At 38.2% G+C, this 19,013-nt stretch overlaps 1 protein-coding gene across 1 annotated transcript in view; it reads left to right on the top strand.

The window, feature by feature from the left end:
* Positions 1 to 17,256, top strand: part of NELL2 (neural EGFL like 2) — a 143,445-nt gene extending 126,189 nt beyond the window's left edge. Inside the window, exons 17-20 of the mRNA XM_072328075.1 lie at positions 10,106 to 10,299; positions 11,210 to 11,386; positions 13,498 to 13,722; positions 16,441 to 17,256. Coding sequence (XP_072184176.1) covers positions 10,106 to 10,299; positions 11,210 to 11,386; positions 13,498 to 13,722; positions 16,441 to 16,491 — 647 coding nt within the window. The 3' untranslated portion in view covers positions 16,492 to 17,256. The remainder of the gene's footprint in view (positions 1 to 10,105; positions 10,300 to 11,209; positions 11,387 to 13,497; positions 13,723 to 16,440) is intronic.
* The last annotated feature ends 1,757 nt before the right edge of the window (positions 17,257 to 19,013 follow it).

Here is a 19,013-nt window from a genome sequence, read left to right as displayed (position 1 = left end):
TACTTTTTTAGTGGAACAAAGAATTTCAGTCTCATGGGTATTAGGACATACTCTTTGAGAGCTTGTTGATTTTGCTTTCTAAGCAGTCTACTTCAATACAGCATTTATACATGCTGTAATAGGCTTGTTGTCTTTGGCTTATCTTCAGTGAATTTTAGTTGCTTTGAAGAAAATTCCCTCTTTCTCTGGAGAAAAACTTTTAAAGCCAAGGAAGTGTGGGCTCAAATATTTTCTTTCTCGATTGTTCCATATGTTCTGCCTCAAATCTGAGTCTGTCTGAGCTCCCTGGATGCTTGTTGATAGTACTACAGAGTTCTGTGTACAGAGCTCTGATCACAGAGTTCTGTGACTGACATTAGTCACAGTGTTTCCTTCAGCAAAGCCTCCAGTTTGAAAGACTCAGATGGAAACATTTCTGTTAGATGCAGAGGAGCATTTCCTTAAGACCTTTATTTTAGCAGAATACCCAGACTGCACCTTTCTTTAGGAAATGGTCCAGCAGGACACACTGCTAAAAATTTCTGTCTGGTATTGGGAGTCCTCAGTGCCTGAGATAACTGTTGCTGGATTGCCTATTTTAGACATATATTAAGCTTGGCTACCACAGCATCTTTGGCACTACTTAGAATATTGAGTATTTTGACTAATGCTGTACTTGAATATAGAAATTTATACTCCTATTTCATCTGGTACCTGCAGGCAACAGAAGACCAGGAAATTCCTTTGCTATTAGTTTCGCTTCATGTTATACTCCTAGGTAGACCTGTAGTCTCAATATCAATTACTGGGAGAAGTGATGGGAAATGCAGATGTAGGGCTTCAAACTCTGAGCAGCATTTGCTGCTTTTTCCTTTGGAAATATAATTATGTTATATATTATCTTATTTCCAGAAAAGCAGTGAAAGATCAGCCGCTTAGCCTTTGAGAACTGCATGGTTTTGGGAAGTCTTAAATTTTATATATATATGTAAATATACCATTCAGCATGGTATATTACCTAGTGCCCTCCTCCTCAGCCCCCTGCAGCTTTTCTTTATAGTTTATTTACTCAGTCATACTGATGATCTAAAAGTTGTCTCTCATGTACCATTTCATAGATGGTAGCTATTGCAGCCTCAAGCTTTACTGCATTCAACAACTGAAACCTCTGAGGGCCATATCCTAAAATAAGTACATTTAAGCCTAGTTAACATTTGCTCTGCAGTTCTGCATAAGACCCTGTTTCTTTTGAATTTGTCACTTGCAATGCCTAAAAGCTTCTCAGATCAGCTGTAGAGGCTGTATTGGTTTTGTATAAGAAGTAGTGCAGGTTATACCTCATCAGCTGTTGTACATTTTGCATAATTCCATGTCAGAAGAGTAGCTCACCTAATTAATGAGCTCCCATTGGACTTGCCAAGAGTATCTGGCAGGTACCAGCTGTTGATACAGAATGAGGGAGCAAAATATCTTCACTCTGAGAAGGTATCAAATCCTTTAAATGAGAGAGGGGCAAATGAATGGATTGAAAAGTATTGATCTGGAATGTTCCTGACAGTTCAAAAAGCATCTTCTTTTTTTTTTTTTTCTTTTTTACTTTTTTTCTTTTTTTCTTTGTTGTTGTTGTTGTTGTACAGATTTATCTGCATGTAAACCTGCAGATTAGGATTTCTGTTTTGAAATGTCTTCTTATGTTCTTTAGTACCGCTGCTATCCTACTTCCATTGTGATAGCACAGACTGCCTGTCTGCACAGAGGGCTGGCGCTCCCCATGGACAGTTTTTTCCACATCACAGAATAATGAGATATGGAGGTACACTGCCGGCTTCAAGATGCTCCCCATTCTTCAGCAATGAGCAAAATCCAAAATGGTCACTTGAATTTGGAAGGCAGAGCAATTTCTGGCTTCTGAGATGTCTGAGTTCATCTCACAGTATATCTACTGTATTAACTAATGCATGAGATTTGTGTTTGAAAAACCACTGTCAGTTTAGAGACCATTTAGATTTTTCTACAGTGCTTGTCATGTTTAACAGAAGCTTTGTTATTGAAAGCTCTTAAGGAGACAGGAAATAAAGAATCACTTCAGCAGGAAATCCTACTAGAACTCAAAAATCAAAAATATCCTTTTGTCTTTCTTTACAGTCACAGAATGTCAACTATTAAAACTACAGGGAGATTATCATTCCTTCCACCTCAAACATAACTCTAGGCATTAAGGCTTCATTTTGACTTTAGGAACACAATAATCAGGAGAGACGGGGCAGATTTGGAGACACGTGTGTTTAAATATCTGGGAGTGTGGGCAGAGTATGAAATAGGCAGAATTTCTGTGGTTTTATTAGAGAACTAATAAAACAGAAGCCCAACGATTACATTTTATGAGACAGTGATTTGAACATGTTTACTATATCAGGAAACAACGTTTCTGTGAAGCTGGTTTAACCGGCATCTGAATTCTCAGTTCTTCATCTTCCACATCTGCTAAGCTCTCTGACAGCTGGCTTGCATGAAGTTACAAATAAATTATTCATAATTCGCTTGCTCTTTGAAGAATGGTTGCATCAGTTAATAAATTTATTTGAGATAGACAAGGAGAGAAGCCAAACCTTCTGCTCAGAAGAGCTTTGGTTCTTTTTGCCTTAAGCAAAACGTATCTGGATATCCTTGTACTATCACCCTGCTGAGGAGACTGTTTCCTCCCACAGCTAAAGTAACTGAGTGCCTTTCAGAGCAAAGAAACTGCTCACCATTCCAACCCATCTTCCAACAGTGTATTTCTCAGTGATCAAGATGTTCATCTTCTCTTTATATACATAACACTAACTGATATCAGAGTGATTCTGCCATGAAGGTATGTCTGGGGAAATCATTTTTTGGCTTTATATGAATGCCACACATTTAAGCCTGGAGGAATCATCTGAGGGGGAAAAGCTGCAGCTTTCCATCAGTTACATCACAGCGTGTATCTGATCCCTTACTCACCACCTAGCAAGGCATGCTGTTTCTTTTTTCTTCCAATAGTGGCTTGTTCTTGTTCCTTGTAAATTTACTGCAGATTTTCTCATCTGTTGTTATCAGTATTATATTTGGATTGCTTTTTGCCCAAAAGGGTATTTTCTGTAGTAGCTTCAAGATCACTTTCTATTATAGATATGGAAGATTGATTTGACTTTTGAAAGGGTATATCCCCACGTGTCTTACAATTGATTTCATCAATTGAATTTCTCATTATCACTTAATCACTATCAAGAAATCAAGAAATTCACTGACATTTTTTTTTTCCAATACTTTGTTATCAACAACATTTTGATCTCACTGTTCACTCATAGCTCCAGATGACTTTTTAGTATATAGGGCAGCACATGTTCCGGCACACATTCTTTGTGAGCTTTCATGGGACACCCCTCACTTATGACATCTTGACCATTTATTGTTACTATTTATTAATTACTAATTACCCCACAATCAGTCTGTGACTGGCTGATCCCTTTTCTTCCAAGCAAGATAGTTCCTTTAGGAATATGCATCATACAAAAGAGTTCAGCAAGAGTTTTCAAATAAAAGTCGTACACTATATCACCTACCTCCCTCTTTGAAGCCTTAGTATGATATAACCTGAATCTATAACATACATCTTTAAGTAATCTTTTTTATCATATAAAGATTTAATTTATCTTGAAAACTTCAGCATTTTAATGCATTTTAATATAAGTTCACTTCTGAAACTAAGTACTATGACAGAGAATTTATGTGGCTTTTTCAATTTCTTTAAGAAATTGCATATATTGTGGTCATCAATACGGAGTAGCTGTTCAGTACTGACATTCTGAATCAGAATCTGCACACTGCTCATGGCCAAGTCAAAAACTGCTTGTTCCTTGCTAGAGGGCAAGTGAGGTTTCTGTTTTCATAGTCTTTTCTGCCCTCACATTCAGATATTACAAATAGAATTTAGTCACTCTAGGTACTGTCACCATTTTGTCTAGATTTAGTCCAGTATTTTAACTGTTTTGACATTAAATTACTTGTGACACAATTAATTCTTAGCTTTCTTCCATGTTGGAGGTTGGCTGCAGAAGTAAGGCCTTCCATTTTTTTATATTGACCCACACCACTAGAGGCGGATGTTGATAGTATGGCAGCAGATGTTGAGCCTGCCAATCAGTATTCCAGTACATGTCGTTGCCATGCAACAGAAAGCAGCAGAGGGGCAGTCAGACACAATGATGTCTGACATGGAAGTGAGGATGAAGCAAAGGTGTGTCACTGAATTCATCTGTGTGGAAAAAAATAGCACCCACAGCAATCCATTGACACTTGCTGAATGCTTATGGAGATCAGACTGGATGTGTGCACAGTTAGGCAGCGAGTGGTGTGCTCCAGCAGTGATGACAACGACAGTGGGTCACCTCCTCTGGTGCAGATTTTTATGAGGACAGGATGCAGGCTCCTGTTTAATGCTGGCCAAAATGCATAGCTAACAGTGGCAAATATGTTGAAAAACAGTGTTTTGTAGCTGAGAATTTGATTTAACAAATAGCGTCTTTATAGTCTTTGTGTCTTCTGTAGTTTCCATGGAAATAAATAGCAGGTATTACTTTCAGAGCAACCTATATTCCTTACTTCTCCATCCACAACAGTCTTTTGTCTTATTAAGTTGTACTCAGGAAAACCCTTAAAAATGTTCCAGATCAGTGCTACTGCAAATTAGATAAATAATATGTAGTCCTCAATTCAGCACTGGATAGCTAGTTATATTTTTTGTTCTCTGTTCTAAGTCAAACCTCCAAGTCTTTTGAGATTAAATTTTCTAATGCTGTAGCAAACAAGCTGCTGGATTCCTAAGCAGTGTGTTGTAAATAGCCTGAAGTGAGTTGTATGCTTCTTCAAAAATAAAACAACAACCACAAAGAAACACCAACACAATATAGGGCAGATAATACCATACTCTATAGCTGGTTTGTAGAAAACCAAGCAATCTGTAGTTCTTTTGCTACCCTTTTCAGACACAAAAGGTTCAAGAGACAGTGAACAGTGTTCATACGGCTGTGGAATTTAGAAAGCTGATTATTGCTGTAAATAAGGTGTCAGTAGCATCACTCACCATCCACTGTGAATTCAGATTTAAAAAGCTGAACAAGATTTTACTTGGTATGGATGCTTTGTGTGCGTTTAGTCCTTTACAGATAATGACTGAAGTTTGATGTGGGTAAACAAAGCAGATGAGAATTTCATGCATGCAGGCTTGTGTCTCTCTTGCTGCGCTGCAAACACATGGCTGTTCTTGATTTGGTTAAAATCAAAACTGAAATAGCTTTGGCTTTGACCTGGGGTATTTAAATGGTAGTATCCAAACATTCATTTCCATGAATCAAACAACTGAAAAACACCCTGCAACTCTGGGATCTTTCATAAATGTTCAATGTTGTATGAGCTCTGTTTAATATCAGAGTCAGTTGTTTACTGTTACAGTGCACTAGCCGTTTCCCTGTTGAAAAATGATTCTCATAAACTTTTTCCTCATGGGTGTCCCGCTCCAGTTTATAGGAGGGAGAGGATATATGATATATGTACACCTGATGGCATGATAAAGATATAATGGGTCAAATGTTAGCCCAATCAGTTTATTACAAATCTTGGTCATTTAGGGAGATGGAGATGGGAAGATGGGCAATAGAAAAGATAGGAAATAAAAGCAAGGTGTCTTTGTAGGAAGCAAGAGGGAGATAAGTAGTCACCAGCGTGGTTCATAGTTCAGTAATGGATCTTCAGTAGTGGTGGGTCGTCAGGTGTCACTGTTCAGTTGATGAGGATGACCACAATGACCATGATCACAATGGTGACAAATGTGACAGTAGTGATACTTTCCAATGGCAGTACAAACTTATTTATAAATCCAAAATGATTGAGTCAGCTCCTTTTGGAGTGGCAGCTTCTGGCTTTTGGATCTCAGCAGGAATTCCTTTTGTTCCCATCTTTCAGGCACTGCCAGCAGAAGATAAGAGGGAGCATGGAGGCTCCAACCTGAATCTTGCATTCATAGCATACAATGGTATCATCCCCAGTCTCCCATAGCAAGCTGGAGTTATTTGTCACAGGCCGGATCTTCCGCCAGTAAACAGTACTCACTCTCTTCTGAAGGCAAACAGCTCCAAAGAAATGCTTTCAAACATAAAATTGTCCACACAGTGATGCTGATTGCCACATGGTAACATCCACCTCTCATCTCCTAGATAAATCAGTGTCTTATTGTAAGAAATGCCTCAGAAAGCAAGCTTGGAGCCAAAAAACAAAGAAGGACTCATAAGCCACCTGGTGGCTCAAAGGCTGCTTGAATGCGTTAAGTTACCATCTACTGTGGTGAGGAAAAGAAAAAAAAAAAAAAGAAAGGAAGAAAGAAAGGAAGAAAGGAAGAGAGAAAGAGAAAGAGAGAAAGAAAGAGAGAAAGAGAGAAAGAGAGAAAGAGAGAAAGAGAGAAAAAGAGAAGGAGAGAAAGAGAGAAAAAGAGAGAGAAGAGAGAGAAGAGAGAGAAAGAGAGAGAAAAGAGAGTAGAAGAGAGGAAGAGAGAAAGAGAAAGAAAGGAGAGAAAGAGAGAAGAGAAAGAGAGAAAGAAAGAAGAAAGAAGAAAGAAAGAAAAAGAAGAAGAAGAGAAAGAAGAAAAGAAAGAAAGGAAGAAAAGAAAGAGAGAAAGAAAGAAAGAAAGAAGAAAGAAAGAAGAAGAAGAAGAGAGAGAAGAAGAAAGAAGAGAAAGAAGAGAGAAGGAAGAAGGAAAGGAAGGAAGGAAGGAAGAAGAAGGAAGGAAGGAAGGAAGGAAGGAAGGAAAGGAAGAGAAGGAAGGAAGGAAGGAAGGGAAGGAAGGAAGGAAGGAAGGAAGGAAGGAAGGAAGGAAGGAAGGAAGAAGAAAGGAAAGAAGAAGGAAGGAAGGAAGAAGAAGGAAGGAAGGAAGAAGGAAGGAAGGAAGAAAGAAAGAAAGAAGAAAGAAAAGAAAGAAAGAAGAAAGAAAGAAAAGAAGAAAAGAAAGAAAGAAAGAAAGAAAGAAAGAAAGAAGAAGAGAAAGAAGAAAGAAAGAAAGAAAGAAAGAAAGAAAGAAAGAAAGAAAGAAAGAAAGAAAGAAAGAAAGAAAGAAAGAAAGAAAGAAAGAAAGAAAGAAACATAAGGGAAAGAGAGGAGGGAGAAGGGGAGAAGGGGGGAGTTAATCCCTCAGCAAGCAGGCATCATTTTGTGAAGCATCTGATGTCAGACACCTATCGTCATGGTTGTTGGTCCCTTTTTTTATCCTCCTTCTGCCAACGTGGCATTCCTGGTGCCTGGGTAAGAGCCATGTGCAGTATCCCAAGATGGGCATCTTCCTCAAGATAAGCCCACACAAATGTCTGCTTCCTGGCCATTAAGCTGCAGCTTATCTCTCTTGCTTCCCCTGGCCTGCAAATCTTCAGACAAAAGATTTTGCCAGCTTTGACCAGGACTTGCTTGGACTCGTCCATCTATGTCCCTCAGACACAGGATTTCTCAGCCTTTGCCCAGGCCACATCCATCAGTGTTCCTCAGTAAGCTTTGAGACAGTAGTGCAAAAAATAATCATCTCTTACAATAGGCATATTGTGAAAGGAACCTGGACATAAGTGCCAAATGTAGATATACTGTTTCTAGGGTCACTGCTTCTTGTTTAAAGGGAACTATTTTTATTTACATGACAGCTGCATTTCCTCCAAGTATCTCACTAAGTATGGCTGCTTTCAGTTAAGTTACAGCTTGTTGGGTAGTGATATTATTTATCTATGACAACTGCTTTGTGAAAGCGTTGTACAAAAGAGTGTTTTAAGCAAATGAACTCGAGAGCCTGAAAGTAATTTATTAAAAGGGGCTTCAGTGATTAAGGGAATCCCACTGTTAATCATCACATTCAAATAATGGGATTTGTGTTTGTTCTCTTCACTGAATAACTTAAAACCAGTTAGAAGGGGTACATAGAAATGTACTTATGAAAATGTTAATTTTCAATTGCCAAATTGTAAGGATTTAAGAGAAAGGAAAAAAAAAAAAAAAAAAAAAAAAAAAAAAAGGAAGGAAAGCACAATTCTTCTATCCATGCTCTGCCTAGACCAGCATCACTCAAACCATTCTTTGTAGCTTCTTGTCTAAACACATTCTGGGGTGGAGAATGCACAGCCTCCACACAACCATCTGTTCAGATTACTCTGCTTCCTTGCTGTTAGGATGAGTTTCCCTGTCTGAGTACCTGGGACATTTCAGCCTTCAGGTCCTTTCCATACACACAGCCACACGCAGTTAGGTTCAAGATCCTGGGTGTCTTCCACCCTACTGAGACAACATCCAACTCCATAAGAATCAGAGGAGAGTGAGGTAGAAGATGTGGCGAACTGAGATGGTTTGCTTGTTCTGGGTAAATCTGATATGTAAATGAGGGCACCATAAACTGTGATGCATGGAATATAATCTCTCTTTCAAAATCTGCTAGTATTGTGAATTTTAATATTCTTACCGGTTTTATAAACTTTTTGTTTTCCTTTTGGCAGTGTTCTGTGGTTATTAATTTCATTGTTTACACATGGTATGGAAAAATTATTTCCTTTTATCAGACTTGAATTTGTTGCCTTCTTCTTTCATCTACTGTCCCCTTTCTTGTCCATTCAGTTATATGGAGAACAGAAGCTCTCAATGTTTTCTCTGTAGTATTCATTATTTTTGTGGTTATGTACATCCCCCTTGCTGATATTCTTTCAGAGAGGAACAATCCATTTCTTTTTAGTTCTTCTCAAATGAGATTTTCCTCGTCCTTCCCGGAAGCCTGAGTAATTTTGCAAAACAGTTTTTTGAGATGCACTGTTATTACAGAGTGTATTTAAAGGAAACCCGCAATGCTGCTTATTTATACAACAGAATTCTAATATTTTCCCTGCTGTTTTTCATCTCAATTCATATTCATGTTAGTGACTTGTTTACTTTTGTTTGACTGCACCCGCACATGGAATTGAAACAAGCGAGTTATTTTTCTTTATGTGAATATGCTTGAGCTGAACTGGAGGTTTCATTTCCGTTCTTGATCCCAAAGCTGAGTGTTTTAATATGTTTCTACGGTGATGTTGAAAGATATATGAGCGATCATATTGCTTATTTTGTCTTTTGCTGGTTTGTTTGACAGCTAAATATCACAATACTACTTTTTAATGAACTTTAATTAAGAGCTTGGGCCAGACTGTTGTGCAATTTTATATGGAGTAGAACTCACTGCACTGATACTTTCCATTGCCATAGATCTTTAATCTTCTATTTTTTCCTCATTTTATCACATGGCAATTTACTAGATGACCTTTCAAAGCAATTTTTTTTTTTTCCCAGATAGTTTTTCTCCAGATGAACAGCTGAAAAAACTCAGTTAAGACTACTGAAGTATAAGGCAGTTTGCGCTGCAAGTTAACCCATGCAAAATAATTTTGAGTCTACACTGATGAAGCCTTTAAAAGTGCTCTTAAATGCTATGCGATATACTTGTTTTGAAGTCATTTACCTTTATGCACTGGAGGCATTTCTATTCTTTTTTATTTTCTGTGCTAGACAGAAAAGCTGTAGAAGTCTTTGCAAATTGAATAATTAAACCATTCTAGCTTGTACATTCTAATAAATGATGCAGTTCTTACTTAAATGGACATACAAATCAGATGACGTCTTTCACATTAACTTCTTAGCAAGTGAACTCAAATGTGCTAGACAGAGCCAACAAAAAGTTTTGAAAACAGGTTTCTGCAGCTTTACTTGTTTGATTGAAAATGTCTGATTGAATGGCTGCCACAGACTTATGCTCTTTAGGGATCTGCCTGTTATTTTTGTTCTTATCTTTTCTGTGATTTCTTTATTCTAACACTCTTACTCAATATTTCATTTGAGAAGATGTATAGGAAGACTCCAAACATGTTTCTGGAGTTAATGTGACTTTAAAAATGTTTTTTGTGAACTTGTAAGTTATTTTTCCCTGTTCTGGTGAAGTGCGAATTAATTTTCAGCTGAAGGCTTTAATGACAATGAATCATTTGTATTGGCTGCCACAGGAACATTTTTGTTAATTGAATGTGGTCTAAAGGTATTACATGGCATGTTTTTGCAGACATTGATGAATGTGCAACTGGAAGGCATAGCTGTGCCAATGACACTGTTTGCTTTAACTTGGATGGTGGGTATGACTGTCGATGTCCGCATGGCAAGAACTGCACGGGAGACTGTATCCATGAAGACAAAATCAAGCACAATGGTCAGATTTGGGTGCTGGAGAACGACAGATGCTCTGTCTGCTCATGCCAGGTCAGTTGAAATAAAACCAGCTGCTTCTGCAAAAGTGGTGGAAGGGATGACAGGAAAAATAATATGATTCAAGTAAAATTCCTGTTTTAAGTGCCTTTTCATTTGTGTATGTGGTTCTTCACAAAAATGGAGATTTATAGGGCTTTTGGGGAGAGCTTCTCCCTTCAACCTGCATGAGCAGAGCTTCCAGGAAGTTTCTCATATAGTACTGGCAGAAGGGAAAGCGTACTGTTCTGTTACCAGAGATGCTGCCTATTTTTTCTGGGTGGGAGTAATGGCATTTTCATGCAAATAAATTATCCAGGCACATATACTGGTGTTGATGACTGACACCGGTATCTCCAGCAGATGGCTATAAAAAGAGGCCAATGCTGTCTCTGCTTAGCTTTCTCAGATGTTTGTTGGAGGAAGCCCACAAGCTAAATACCAATGCACTGCTGAAAAAAATCCTGAGCATTTCAGAAATTCAATTTTCATTGGCATGAATTTAATTTTTCACTAGATATCATCATCTTTACATGAATAATTATAAAACAGAGGGAACTGATCTAGATCTATCAGGAGACTTGAGCTGTGCCCGTATAAAAATTATATAACTCTATTCAACCCATTAAAATTTGACCCTTAGTAAAGACACACTTGAGTTTCACCACCTTAGGCTAGAATCGTCTGAAAGTAAGATGGTTGTATGAAGGATTTATATGAGACAACAGGGGAACTTTATGGTTGTTACTGAGTGTTTTGTGGTTTCTAACTCTCTGAATTGTATGTCAGCAAAGGTATTGTATAGAGGAAAAATGCATGAGCTGGCTGTGGTTTACAGTCGTGCCAACAAATCAAATTTTGGTGCAAGAATTGTAGGATTCAAGCAGATTTCTGCCATCACTCTGTATCTGTCTTCCAACAACAGAGTGGATACGTGATGTGCCGGCGAATGGTCTGTGACTGTGAAAATCCTACTGTTGACCTATTTTGCTGTCCTGAATGTGACCCAAGGCTCAGCAGTCAATGTTTACATCAGAGTGGGGAGCTTTCCTACAACAGTGGTGACTCCTGGATACAAAACTGTCAGCAGTGTCGCTGCTTGGTAAGGGTCCTGATTACAGCGGAATAAGCAGGAGGAAAAAAAGGGAATGAGATATGCTAATTTCTGAATATTCATTTTCATATATTAACATCCATTTAGTTCCTTCTGGAGTATGTGTATAATCAAAATCTGAATTTCATGGATATTCATCAGTATTATCAAGTTCCAGTCAAAAATGTATTTGGACATAATAGACATAATAGAAATTATTTAATCATGGAGATTGTTGTAGCAAAGAGTGGAGGTCATTTGAGTATGGCACCTATGCAGTAACACTCATGTTTTCACTCATTCAGATGCTGATGAGGCTGTATAAGGATATTCTAGATATGTATTTGTTATCACAGTTGATAATTTCAAAGATGTTGATAGACTAAAACATGTTTATTCACTCAGACATTTCCAGTAACAGAAAAATTAATAAGGCTCGATGCATTCTTCATATTAATGAAATAAGGTTTGAAAAAAATATATATCTTTTGAAGCTTGTGATCTTTTTCCTGGGCAGGTATTTCAGAGTCTTAGCAAACCTGTACTGCATAATGGTGTTCAGGGAATTTCCATGAAAGAAATAAATCCCAAGATAAAAGCAACTAGCTTTTATCACAGGCTATCTTCAAATGTAAAGCCTAGTCCAGCTTTCCCTTGTCAGTGTACCATGAATAATATCCAGAAACCAATTTCTGTAGACACTGCTTTTGGTGTTGCCACTGCTAAAATCCAGTGAAATAGATTCCCAGGAGTTTCATTAAAAGTCTTAGAAACAAAACAAAAACCTCTGACAGTTTAGGATCTCAATAGATGTCTCTTTACTCAAGATGCTACTTCTGTAACTAAAGCCTATATTCTTTCTCTTGTCACAGTGGTTTTTAGGTGACAGTGTGTTGCCTGCTCCTTGTCCAGTCCATCACTACAAAAAATAAATCAAAATATCAAGATCAGTAACTGGTTTTAAGATTGCTTTCATTCTTTCTATCATGTGATTCAAAAAGAGTGGAAAATTGATCCAGATGAGAATTCTGTGAAGGAGTAACTTCAACAATAGTTTCTGCAGTGGAGAGGTGTAAAATTGAAGCGATGGCAAACCTCTAGGGATTTTTTTCTGCTATTGTTCTGGTATTGAACCCATAATCCTCAAAGTGTTAGGTTCACTTTTGTGAATACACTTCTTTCCTTGTGAGAAATGCTATTCTCTTCATCCCCCCTCAAATCTTGACAATCTGTGCTTGGATGACCTGGGTAAGTTGGAGGTCAGAGATAGATCTTCTCCAGAGCAAACTGGCATTAATGACATCAGTGAACTGTTCCCTTTGACTGACAGATCTGAAACTTTGGCCCTTCTCCAGAACTGAATGGAAATTCACCCAACTTCTAGTAACTGAAGTCAATAATCAGACTTCTTAAGATCTGTGTACAGGTGTACAATAACATCCCCTAACAACATGCTGGCCCAAGCAAGTCTCCCTTTTGTCTTTTTCATGCTCTGTACTAAGACCATTGTGCAACATGCAGAAAGTGTGACTAAGTTTGGAAGCCAAGTAATCAGTTCATAACCTCCAAAATAAACAGTAAGCCAGTGGAGGTCTTCTCACTGAGAATGCTATGATGTTCCCTTCTCAATTGGGTTGCTGGTAGCTCAACACCCTTAGTCAAGCCAGTGGAACAAATAAGCTGTAACCTTACCCTGAGCTGTACGGCTGAGAAATTATACTGGAAACTAACAATACCAATAGAAGTAAGAACTGAGGAAATAGAGATTTCAAAGCACTTTCATAGTGTAGAACTATTATGGTTTCTGTCTCTCTCAGAAGTAGGACATCACAAGGACAGATATTCTGTATTTCACAAGATCCCTAGAGAAGTTTTAGCCGCAGCCTGATGCAGAGTATATTGAAATAAGTTAAATGCAATGGACTTACCTGGTAGCAACCAGAGAAAGCAACCAACTTCCTTTTTTCCCACAGGCAATACATGTGTTCTCCACACTGTCTTTTGAATAGGACCAGATAGAAAAACCTAGCCAGCGAACATAGTGTTGAATCAGACAAATAGGCAGGGAAATAAAACTACAGCTAGTAATTTTCTCTTCTTCTCATAATACTTTTAAACAGCAAGGAGAGGTTGACTGTTGGCCCTTGCCATGCCCAGATGTGGACTGTGAGTTCAGTGTCCTCCCTGAGAACGAGTGCTGCCCACGCTGTGTCTCTGACCCCTGCCAAGCGGACACCATTCGTAATGACATCACTAAAACCTGCCTGGATGAAACAAATGTTGTTCGCTTTACTGGATCTTCTTGGATTAAGCATGGCACAGAGTGCACACTCTGCCAGTGTAAGGTAAGAAGCATAAAAATTAAGCTGAGATGCTGCTTCTCCAGCTTGTTCTGTACATATAAATATTAATGTATTGAGTCCAGTCAGTTGGTGTCTGCAATTGTTTAAAAGCAGCGGATATTACAGTAGAAGTGTTCAGTTTTGTTAACTTCATTCTTGCATGTGCTGGAATAATAGTTTAATGTGCTAGCAGGTCAGATGTAGAACAACAACCTGTGTTGTAGTGGACTGCACACAAGTTGCAGAGCTTGGCTTTTTCTCAACAGCTCAGTTCAAGCTTGATTGCAGTTCTTACTGTACAGCTCTATGGTATCTGTGAAATATATAAAGAAACAAATAGATATGTAAGGTTAGACTTCAAGACATGCATTCTGTGTGATACTATAGAGTAATCAGAATGATTTGATTTGTTCTTTGATAATAATAATTGCATTGAGAATAATGGAATTAGTCACACAGTTCTATAGCTTCCTTGCTTTAAAATTACTAGTAGGAATCTAGATGATGTAGAGATTATTTAGTAATTTCTGTAGTCAAAGGAAGCCAGCTGATGTGATCTAAAGCAGTGAGAGAAAAAGATGTTAAAATTAGTTTCTCCGTTAAAAATAGATCCTGTATAGTGAATAGTACCAGTACTGAAGACTGAAAAAGAGTGACCCCACAGTAGCCAAGGAGAGAGAGAAAAAGAGAGAGCGGGATTCATCCAGATATCTTAAATTTTTACTGAAATTCATCAAGGTCTTTATCCTATATCGTATCTGAGGGGCAGACATCTCAAACACTAGTACACAGTACCATTAACTACTTAGAAAGTTGCACATAAAAATAATTTGACTTCAACACCTCCTTCTGGGTGAGTTGGGGAGTAACTGATTATGGAGCAGAAGGTGTCAAGCAGCACTTTCCTCCAATACTTTTCTGACATTATGCTGCATGAAGCAGCAGTTGCTATTGTTGGGAGGTAGTTCCTTTACTATGGAAGAAGTAGCACGTGCCAAGTGAGAACATTTGGGCATTTGTCTTAATGTCAGAACGGGTGGGTGGTTGGGAGAAAGTGCTGTGATCTGACAGTGGCTAATGGTTAGAAAGCCAGATGCTGCTCAAAGGATGTTTCAACGGGCTTATGTGCACAAACTCATATTAGTGAGTACTGCAGCTGATGGAATACAGCAACTCCAGTGCTAGGAGATACTTCTGGAGGAATGAAATTTAGGAAAAAAAAAAATAAAGGAATGAGAAACTGTAATCCTGTGACCTACCAGTCTGGGCTTGGGTGGCTTTCTGAGATTTTTGCACCTCATTTTCCCTATCTGTAAAATGAAATATTATGCATGATTCTTCTGTAAAACACAGTTAAGTGCAAGGAAATGTGTTTTCATGGTAGCACTAGTCAGTGATAATGCAGAAATAACATACCAGTTCTAGATGTGGCCACCAATGTGTTGCTCCCCTCTGCCCTTTACTCAGTCTCAGCAAAGACTGAATCTTTAAGCATGGACTGATATGTGTTCCATGTAAACACACTGACATAATAGAACACAATAGATAAAATATATTACTGCATTGTGAGTATTTAGAAGATGTCAACATTTACTCTGCCAGACCCTTAGATTTAAAACAGCTCAGAAGAGAATCTGCTTAACAATGAAGATGTAGGACTTTGGCCCTCTCTCTTCAGAGCAGTTTTCTTTTTGAAATTCACTGTTTGTATTGGCAGCATTTTCACATTGTAGTTCTGCATGCAAGAACCTCTCTCCACCAGATCAGGTTAATGCTATACCCAATTTGTATAGTTCTCTCATTTGCCCTCTGTCCCCTTATTCTTTTCTTGCAGAGAATCACACTGAAGGTCAAAGCTCGAGGCTAAGCCTCTCTAACCAAGCTATAGCGAAATGGGTTTACACAAATCCTTTAAGAATTCAGAAAGCTTGGCATCAGCTAAAACAGAATTAGCCACAAAACCATTTCAATTCACAAGAAGGTGAACATTAGGATTGTCTAACCTTCTGTAACAGAAGAAGAGAAAGAAAATATTTGAATGATTCAGGCCTTCATCTTTAATTATTCCTGGCAATTTAGTCAACTAAATATATTTGGAACAATTTAAAAATAATATGAATTTTATTTGTATTGAAAGACTCAGTTGAAGAAAAGAAGTAGCAGAAAAAGTAGGGAAAAATCACTTCATAGCTTAATCGTGTCCACAGGTAATAGGTTCCCTTAATTTCAAATATTCTTAGAAAAATGTCCAAGCTACCAGGAAAAATGGCATGGATTAACATTTTCTGGTGTTGCAGCCAGGAAGAATTAACTTGAAACATTCAAGTGAATAAAACCCAGAGTCCCTTCTGTCTAATCTAAATAAAACTCCCAGCTGCCCTGTCTTGTTCAACAACTTTCTTACTTGGACAAATGCCTGATACCTTTATGTGAGGAGCGTCTCTTCTGCTGATCCTAGCTCCTTTCAGCTTGACTGCTGTAGCTTTGGAATACAGACCACAGAAAACCAAGCAGTTTAAAGAATCATCGTAGACTATTCCCTTAGGCTTTGGAATGACACAACAACAATTACATGAATATAATCAAAATTTGTAGTCATTTGTATTTTACAAAACTATACCTTAAAATCTTCTGATACGAGTTTCAAATGGCTGAGGCTGTTAAATTGACTGAGCTCGTACAAGATGCTAAATGTTTCATTTCTCTTTGTTCTTCCTTTAGAATGGCCACGTCTGTTGCTCAGTGGATCCACAGTGCCTTCAGGAACTGTGACACCAACAACCATCTCTCAAAAGCAGTTTCTGGTTAAAGAATTTTCTGTCACAAAAGACCATTAGACCAAAAATTGTACAAAATTAAAACTAGAATTGAATTGTTCTTGTCCACCTAAAGTGCAGAAATGTGATGAACTCAGATTTTTTAATCAGAATGAAATCTATAGGACTTGAGATAAGCTCAGATGTGTAAACCTAGGTCAGGCCTAAATGTTCTGGCTACTTGTCTTTCTGACTTCATTATGCAGGATATTAGGTGAGTTATAAAGTGACACATTACAATGCTATATATAATGATGTCAAGATCCAAAGTCAACCAGGAGCTCTTACAGGGTCTTCCATAGCTTTGAGAGTCCAACACTTGACCAGATGCAGAGATTTTTGCCTAAGCATAATTGGTTCTTCACAAATGTGTTTGAATGTTCACTGCAGAATATAGCAGATGTTGGAGTAAAAGGATGAAGCCTTCAGGAGAACATAGCAGCTAAGATGTGATATGTACAGTATATGCGCTGAAAAAAAAAAAAAAAGATACAAGCTGTTGTAAAAACAAACAACAAAAAATAAACAAATAAAAAACACTGAAAAAAAAAAACCTAAAAACAAAAACTGTAATGCACAGGCATGGCTTCTTAATGTTTTCTGATGGGAAAAGTCATCAATATTTCCTTGTTTTACTGCACTTACTCTTATTTCTTGATTGAATTTGTTCAGTATAAGCTCGTTATTGTGGAAATTTAAATAAATATTTCTCTTACCTTAAGTTTCTGTTTGTGTCCTCTTTCTTTTTCAAGGGTATCATTTTTTCATGCGCGCTGTTTTTAATCCTTTATCAGCATGCCTGGGCAGCTGGGCAGTGCATGTAGAGAGGAGCAGAGGAATTAGAGAGAAGCATGTGGGAGTTTCTGCCCAACATAATCCTATGCCTGTCATTTCTTGTCTCTGTTATTAGCTTTATGCATGTGAGTCATTACAATGGATTCAACAGAACAATTTATGTGCCCAAAGATCAGATTCTACATGCCAATGAAGATGCTGCTACCCAGAGTGGGTACGGACCATTTCTGCATGACTTAGATATGTCCAGATTAAAGGGAATGCTCTTTAGACTCTCTCCAGCTGCCGTAGGCAGGTTTCTCCATAAGCTCCACAGCTGTTTCAGTTGTTTGAGTAAAGTATCTTAATGCATGGAGATCGCTTCAATATGCAAGCTCTATTTTCATTACTGCAGTGTTGGGATGATAAATAAAAGAGGCTACATGACCAAAGCCTTTTTATTCTGGGAGAAACATACAGAATAAAACAGTGCTTAGAAATTAAGGACTGAAAAGGCTGAATGCATAAGGAATTCATCACAAAGAGTGGAAACACAACAAGAGGAGGAAACTGCTCCAAATGGCACCATCCCTTTATACAGTGCTCTAGTAGTCACGTTCTTTTCAATGTGCTTTTCTTGTCTTTAGCATCTCTCTTACCTTCTTGGTTGTCACAGGCTAAACTTCCCTCACATACTAAGAGATTATGAGGGAAATTACATATTTATTTTTAACAAAACTCTATTTTCCTTCAAACAGATGCTACCATGTAGTGTTTGTTTCATATACAGGAGATGAAAGGAATGCCATGCAACTTCATGTACCATGTATCTGTTCGTTACAGGGAGTTGGACTAGATGACCTTTAAGGGTCCCTTCCAGCTCAAATGATTCGGCAATTCTATTACCTCCTTGAGCTGTGTTGTGTATCAATTACTGCAAGTTTGTGAAGCAGGGAATACAGGAAATCCTAGGCCACTGAATGCAAACAGCACAAACAAAATCAAGACACCAAAAATCTGAAGAAATCCTGCAAAATCTGATTGATAGCTTACACTGGACCATTAAAACTATGAAGATTTGTCCGATCAAACAAACCTTTTTCCTCACTCTGTCCATAAATAACAGGTAGTCAAGGGATTTACTGTTTTGTCCAGTTCCTGGCAAGCTGCAATCAATGTTTCTTAAGCAGAGTGTAAGCTTCTTGAAAAGGAGGCTGCTTTCTGTGCAGTTTTCTTGCCTGCTAGCAATTGTTCAGAGGTCATGTTTTGCCCTCAGCCACAGAGGTACACTTCCCGTTGATTTCAGTGGCAGCTGCATGCCTATTTCTGAAAGGAGGTTTAACAGACGGTGCTACTGTTTAGAAATTGCACTTCACTTTCATTAAAGAAAAGGAATAAGATAGGTGCAGGAAATACATGAAAACCAGACTTAACGGTTTTGATAGTTATAAAGACTGAACATTTTCCAAGCACAAAATCCTCACTCACTGTTGCATGGTTTAGAAGGCACTGACTGAAACCAGTGGAGTGGCTAGATGGAAGGGCAGACATCCACAGCACAGCTGTGAGCATCCCCATTTTGGGTCTGGGGAAAGATAAGTTACAGTTAAGTGTGCCTGCCCTTGCTTTGGTTTGGTTCATCCCCTGACATCAAATTCCATAGCAGATATGAGTCACTCCCTGGAAGGCACAGTAAAACTGGTA

Source organism: Excalfactoria chinensis, chromosome 1 (genome assembly GCF_039878825.1).
Source record: "Excalfactoria chinensis isolate bCotChi1 chromosome 1, bCotChi1.hap2, whole genome shotgun sequence".
Classification (NCBI taxonomy): Eukaryota; Metazoa; Chordata; class Aves; order Galliformes; family Phasianidae; genus Excalfactoria; species Excalfactoria chinensis.
This window is presented reverse-complemented; position numbering and strand designations above follow the sequence as displayed.